Source organism: Postia placenta (assembly GCF_002117355.1).
Source record: "Postia placenta MAD-698-R-SB12 unplaced genomic scaffold POSPLAscaffold_2, whole genome shotgun sequence".
Lineage (NCBI taxonomy): Eukaryota > Fungi > Basidiomycota > Agaricomycetes > Polyporales > Adustoporiaceae > Rhodonia > Rhodonia placenta.
In genome coordinates this window covers 2,743,461-2,750,025 of record NW_020169833.1, presented here as the reverse complement: position 1 = coordinate 2,750,025, position 6,565 = coordinate 2,743,461, and the positions used below count along the sequence as shown (strand labels likewise).

Below are 6,565 nucleotides of genomic sequence, written 5' to 3'. Positions count from 1 at the left end.
CAAAAGGAGCCGGCTGAAGTCGAGAAGATCCTGGCAAAGTACGTCGTCCCCGATGCCTATACCCGCCGATCAACTTGTTCGTGCCGTCCTGATCATCTGCCCGTAGTATCCGATCAGGATCACTCGATGTCCCTGTTGTAGCTGTGCTTGTGCCCGTCATTCCCGCGGAGGGCGAGGCGACGTTCACGCCCCCTGCCTACCTCGAATCGCCGGGCAGCTCGACGCCGGCACTCGTCCCCTCTGCCATCTTCACGAAGAACGAGCCGCGGGTCCGGGAGGCACTGCAGTGGGCGCTGAAGACTGGGCACACCGTCCACATAGATGTCCAATGCGATATACGCGAGGTCGAGGGTGGCTGGGACGCACTGGAAGAGATGCTGACGAGCATGACCATCTCCAAGGACGTCAAGGAGCTCCATGGAAAGATTGTCGTGTGTACGTATTCGCGTGTTCTGTGCTGACATCCGCTTACGGTGTCCCTAGCGAATATCCTGCCGCCTCCGGACGACCTTGCGCTGCCGATCGTGAAGCTGCTGACGCACCCGTCGTATCGCAACTACCAGTCACACGCGGCCGCGCTTTCGTTATTCGGCAACGTGTGGGTGAACCTGCTCCCTCCTGCGTGGGGCGCACCCGTCCCGTCTGCGTCGCAGAAGGAGCGCAACGAGTGGAAGCGCAGGCTCAAGATGTATAGTGCGTAACGCTTTTGATTCTCCAGCCTCTCAGAGCTGAGCCTGCGCGAGCAGTCAGCCCTGTCGTCGAGGCATTTGGGTTCCAGCGTATCATCTTCGGGTCTTCGCCGTCATTGGCGTCGCAGGCGGGCGACTGGTAGGAGCTAGCGCGCGCGCGTCCTGGATCACGAGCGTGCGAGAACTGACCGAGTGAAAATCGAGAGATAGGCCAAGTGCACGGCAATAGAGGGCAATAGAGGGCACGGCAATAGAGCAGAGTAGGGGGCAAGGCAATAGAGGGCCATCGAGGGCACGGCAATAGAGGAGAGCAGGGGACACGGCAATAGAGCAGAGCAGGGGGCAGGGCAATAGAGGGCGGTAAAGGGAAGTAGAGGGCAAGGCAGTAGAGCGCAGACTGTACACACAGTATCCACAAGTAAATATATTTTATAGTCTACTACAGCCTACTGACAGACTCACTCCCCGTGCTCATTCCAGTGCTCTTGACAGGGCACATCCCGCGCCCTGTGTGTCGCGCACGCCGCGCCCTTCGTCCAAGCCGCCGCCGCCACCTCCCGCTCAGTTCTTCTGCCAAACAGATCGCCCGCGGGTCCGCCTTCGACCGCCGCTTTGCAGTCCCCGCTCTGCTCCAATGTCTCCTGGACAGACCGACACGTCAACCGGGATGTCAAAGCGACAGTCCACCCACGCGCGAGCATGTCAGCCAGCTGCCCCGCGCGCACGCTGGCGACAACCAATACTGGCCAAACCCGGTCAGTTGTAAACGCCCCGCGCGCGTCCAGAAGCGGTCACTACCGGGGGCGTCCAGACAGCCCGTCGCTCATGCGCCATATACGCACCGAGCGCGATAGCAGCGGCGCGCCGTGACGGCCAGCGACACTGACCGGACCCAGTCAGCTGGCAGCCCACAGCGATCAGCGGGAGCGCACACGACGCATCCGACCGTCTGAAGACCGCGCACGCTGACCAGACCCGGTCAGCCGTAGACACCCCGCGCATGTCCAGAGACGGCCACTGTCCGGGACAGCCCGCCGCTGATGCGACACCGAGCGCTGCAGCGGGACACTGTGATGGTCAGCAACGCTGACCGGGCCTGGTCAGCCGGCGATGCGTGGCAACCATCCACGGAAGCAGTGAGAGCGCGCACGACGCACCTGAATGTCTGCAGACCGCGCGCGCTCGGTCAACGACACACACTGGCCAAACCCGGTCAGTCGTCAACGCCCTGTGCACGTCCAGAGGCGGTCACTGCCAGGGACGTCCAGACAGCCCGCTGCTCGCATGCCATATACGTACCGAGCACTGCGGCGGGCCGCCGTGATGGGCAACACACTGCCCGGGCCTAGTTAGTTGTCAATGCGCCGTGCGCGTGATAAGACGACTGCCAGTGGAAATGGCGAGGGCGCACCGCCAACGCACAGGCATATACATCGAGCACCGCCGCCGCGGCTAACGACGCTGACCGGGCCCCTTGACCTCGAAACGCTTGTGTGCTACCGTGACGTGCTCTCGGACGACCTGCGCGCAGAAGGACCAGATTGGGCGCAGACGAAGAAGATTGCGATGGGCGCTGCAATGGACAAACTTCAAACCAGATCGTCGTGTCGTGTGTCGGATGCACCGCCATCGCTGATGCTGGACCCCATTGACCAGCCGCTGTCGTCCTCCCCGCTGAGCATATTGCGGACGACGCACACGTTCGAGTCGCCCGGGACATTGCCTCTGGACACAGCCGTTCAGTGCGAGTTCTCGTTCCGGATGCGTCGGGGCGGGCACAAGCGAGCCCGATGGTGGCGCAGCCATCCACGGAGAGCGAGGCGTCAACGTCGGTGGTCCATGGGACGCACAAGAAGTTCTATACCGTGCCCGAGCCGCAGGATGAGCAGGCAGAGGAGGGGAACAAGACACGCGCAGCGAAGCAGGTGTTGCTCGTGTTGCTGCCGCCGGACTTGCAGATCTTGGTGCTGTTCGGGAAGCATGGGCGCGCAGTGAGCGAGAGCCTCTCGGAGGACACTAACAACACTGACCGGACCTGGTCAACTGTCAGCACACAGCGATCATCAGCGGGAGCGCGTCAGCTGTCCCACCCCGTGCATATCTAGTCGTTCGAGAGCACAATCACATCTGCAAATGTTGGGCCCTCGCACCTTGTTCCGTTGACCATCCCCGCACTTCCATCGACAGCAATCTTGAAGTTCACCTCCCGGATACCCGCACCCACTCACGTTGAACAGGCCCGCATTGGTATTGTAATGCCCTAATCGGGATGAGCACTGATCGATCACGCATCTCAATCGTGGCACTCACCTCGTCTTTGGTTCAACCTCCACCCACGCCATCTCGCTCGCTCGCTGTTGGATGCATGCTGCCGTGGCTGATAACAGACAAGCTGGTGAGGTCCTATTGGTAAAAAAGGATGATAACAGGTTTTCACTTACTTGGAGGCTGCTGACCGGAGGAATAAGAAAGAAATAGAACATAATGACAACTCAGTAAAAGCAGAATGGAAGGTCATAGCGAGGAAAGTAGCAGGAAGGTCGCCGGAAATAAATCACACAGTGTATATATACACATAACACGTATCACGGCCTCAGCCAGACAATAGCCAGCAGTAAGAAATTCACACGGGAAGTATGTAATCCCGATCATCTCACGATTGTGACACCCTGTGATTTTCTGGAAGATGCGATACAGAATTGATGCCCATTTCGGAGCCTTTTGGTGGAGCGCACACACCCGTGTTGACCGGGATCGCAGAGATTGTAAGCTTGCCCACCGCGGGGCAGACAGCGCAAATATTGCGGCATGCAGAGTGCATCCCGCTGAGCAAATCGCGTCATGCTGTAGCCTCACGCGGGACAAGGCCATATGTGGATGCTTGGACGTGCAGTGACTGGGCCAAGGGGCAAGATCGTGTTCTGACGCTTCTGGTGGTGTTTGCACGCTGGCTACACGCGGGCATGGCATCCCGGTGGCAGACACATGAAGCTCGCCCTGCGCGTTGAAGATCACCCCGGATGCGATGCTAGCACGCGCGCTGTCCTGCGAGTGGGTAGTCATAGGGTTGACTGCCCGCGCGGCACGTACGGATTACACGATAGGACCGGACAGGACGCAGAACACAGACACGGGCGTGCGCGTGCGTCCTACCATTGGCGGGTTCTCCGTGCAAGGATGCACGTCTGGTCCGAGGGTGGCAGATGCCGTGGCAACACACGAGAAGCCCGTGCGAGCGCCCCGGTGGAGATGCGCGTAGCTCGGTTGTTGCAGGATGCTACACGAGCAGTTGCGTTATGTATGCGGCGGACCCGGGTTGCCATGATGCAGGAAACGGAGTGTCCGTGCGTGGGTTCGCAACACAGCAGTCGCGCGCATCTCGACCAGGGGACTCACCGGCACTCGTTGCGCATCTCGACAGCACCCTCCGCTATCGCGCCGGAACCGTGTCTTAGCCTGAGAAGCCCAGGACCTGCAGGTGATGCAGTGACTACACGAGCTCAGGGTGAATGAGCGCGATATCTTGATGGAAGGAAATATGAATATGTACACACGTGCGCGACTACAGCAACGACGCGAGATGATGGACGACAGGCCCGCGGACCAATAAAAATAATGATATAGTGCGAGCGTTCGCACCTCTAGCTGACAGCATGGGGCATAGACGAACGCACAAGGGACGACGGGATGTGGTCATGGCTACCGATAGTCAAAAGTGCACAGGGAGATGGCGGCCGAACATTGCGCGCAGCGAGAGAATGACCGTGACTGCGTCCTCCCGCTGCTATTGCGGTGACGAGGGCGCGCATCGCAGCAGGATGACTAAAGGCAGCGCGCACGGACTAGATCCTGCTGCCGCTAGGATGTGTGACCGGCGTAGTTTGACAGTGCAGGCATTGTTGCCTCTGCAATTCCCTACGGCGTCTGCTGCAGGCATGGTGGGGTAATTCGACGGCTGCCAACAATGCGCCCTCGTCGCCGCTCTGAATGCGGGGGCAGTCATCTAGCTGTCAGATTGTCGGCTGCGCGCGTGTTGTGCGTGCCGCTCGGCGTTGCTTTTGTCACCGTTGCCATATTCCGTCTCTTGCCTTATTTTCCCGACTGATGGTATCTGACCGGGGACGCAACGTCCGCACTGGATCTGAGCGCCGGGGCATCCCGCGCGTTGCTCTGGCACCCGATGCGATGCACATTCCCCGCCCTCAGACTGCAGCGGAGGCGCGAGCCGTAGCAGTGGCTAGCTCGCTAGAGCGCGGGAAGAGCGAGCTCGCGAGAGGACATGGCGAGACGACGGCAGGTCGGCGTGCGTCGCAAGGAGGGACGGCGTGTCGGGCGCATACGTGAAAAGCCAAGGCGCCGATCACGCAGCGCGGGGTGACGTGAACCATGGTGGCAGGCACGCGAACGGCGCGAATATGAAAATGCGCGGGTACGGCATTGATGGTGCGGGGACGCTGCGTGCGACGCTACCGAAGCAATAAGGGTGGCGGACGATGCGGGGGCGTTGCGGCCGCTAGATCTAGGCGGTGCGTCCGTCCGCGGGTCTCCGTGCGCGGGTGCACGTCTGGTCTGGTCCGATGGTGGAAGACGCCGCGGCGACGCAAGCCTCACACCGCGCCCGCGCGACGTGCGGAATGCGCGTCCTCTACCGTGCACACTGCGCCGTGCGGTAGTCTCGCTCGCGACCGGAGATGCGTGCAAAGGAGACTGCTGTGGCGCCCCCGCCTCCCGGGGCCGTGCGTGGACGTCCGGAGACGCAGAGCCCGGGCCAGCGGTCATCGCGGTGCGGGCAACGCGCGGTTGCGGTGTCCAGCGGCAGGGCGCGCGGACACCGTGCTGGGCATCGAGAATCTTTCTCCCGGGAGCGCCCCCGGCCCTGCGCATGCGCTGCCAGGGGGTGTCCGCATCGCGCGCGTGCGAAACGCACGCGTTCTGCCGTCGGCGGGGTCGCTGCGCTGGGGTACGGCGCTGGTGTGCGAGGGCAGGGAAGACGCGGGCGCGACGCACGGGAAGCCCCGGCGGAGATGTGCGTGCGCGGAGCTCGCGTGTTGCGGGAGGCACAATGGCTACGCGACCGGCTGCGTTGCGTGGTCAGCGGGGCGCCGTGATGCGGGGAGGAAGTGTGCGTCCGTGCGTGGGTGCGCGACCGGAACAAAACGTGGGAAGGGGGCTGCGGGGAGGATATAAAGAGGGTCGCGGAGAGGAATGGAGGATATTGTGTTCCAGTCGTTAGTTTGTTGGCGTCGACTCGTGTCTGTGTTGGTGGGTCAGCTCGGGTCTGGTGGCGGTATGTATTTGTATGAGTATGCCCGCTATCTGTGCTGACTGTTATTCGTTTGTAGGCGTGGACATTGTACTGTGCGCGGTGTGCTCACATGATTTATTGACCAGAAGAGAGTGGGATGTGCGAACGTCCGTAGCGTGCGGGTGCGGTGTGCGCGTGATGAGTGGCTTCGCGCGTAAGAAACCAGCGCTGCAGCTTGCGGGGAGAGCGGGCGACAGAGCGGCTGATGACCGGATGCTAGTGAGACGCCGCACGTCATGAGACGAGACGCAGCGGGAGAGAAATAATACACCGCGAGCGAGCAGTGAAGATGTCGCGGTGAAGGGCATGCGTGCTGAGGAGATGCGGATGCGGGCGTGTGTGGGGTGTGGGCTGCAGACTGACCTGACTGGAGAAGACTGTGGGAGGGCGCAGGCGCGGCTGCACGAGCTCGGAGTGAGGGGGACATTGCAAGCCTGACATGCGTTCGCTCGCGTGAAGGCGGGCGGCGGGAGCGCGAGCGTTGAGAGATCTGTGAGGCGCGGTCGTCAGATGCAGCGTCCGCGGCAGAACGAAAGCGTCGAGGGCGCGCGGTCGGGACACAACAGCGCGA

At 61.6% G+C, this 6,565-nt stretch overlaps 4 protein-coding genes across 4 annotated transcripts; 2 read left to right on the top strand and 2 right to left on the bottom strand.

Annotated features, from left to right (window-relative positions):
* On the top strand, positions 1-832 carry POSPLADRAFT_1131207 (hypothetical protein; the record flags this gene model as incomplete). The annotated part of the gene is made up of 4 exons (XM_024484041.1): positions 1-38; positions 107-435; positions 484-693; positions 747-832. Coding segments are annotated over 4 exons (663 nt in total), but the record flags the coding sequence as incomplete, so codon positions are not given.
* Positions 833-1,147: 315 nt separating this feature from the next.
* Positions 1,148-2,371, bottom strand: POSPLADRAFT_1131028 (hypothetical protein; the record flags this gene model as incomplete). Its single annotated transcript, XM_024484019.1, has 6 exons — positions 1,148-1,431; positions 1,532-1,757; positions 1,890-1,917; positions 1,989-2,034; positions 2,156-2,210; positions 2,285-2,371. The coding sequence occupies 6 exons, from the start codon at positions 2,369-2,371 to the stop codon at positions 1,148-1,150; spliced, it is 726 nt and encodes a 241-aa protein (XP_024343315.1).
* Positions 2,372-2,404: 33 nt separating this feature from the next.
* POSPLADRAFT_1131261 (hypothetical protein) lies at positions 2,405-2,953 on the top strand (the record flags this gene model as incomplete). The annotated part of the gene is made up of 2 exons (XM_024484049.1): positions 2,405-2,680; positions 2,795-2,953. Coding segments are annotated over 2 exons (435 nt in total), but the record flags the coding sequence as incomplete, so codon positions are not given.
* A 1,981-nt stretch (positions 2,954-4,934) lies between these two features.
* Positions 4,935-6,421, bottom strand: POSPLADRAFT_1053156 (hypothetical protein; the record flags this gene model as incomplete). The annotated part of the gene is made up of 2 exons (XM_024480353.1): positions 4,935-5,767; positions 6,358-6,421. 2 exons carry the CDS (start codon positions 6,419-6,421, stop codon positions 4,935-4,937), a joined length of 897 nt encoding a protein of 298 aa, XP_024343313.1.
* Positions 6,422-6,565: the final 144 nt, after the last annotated feature.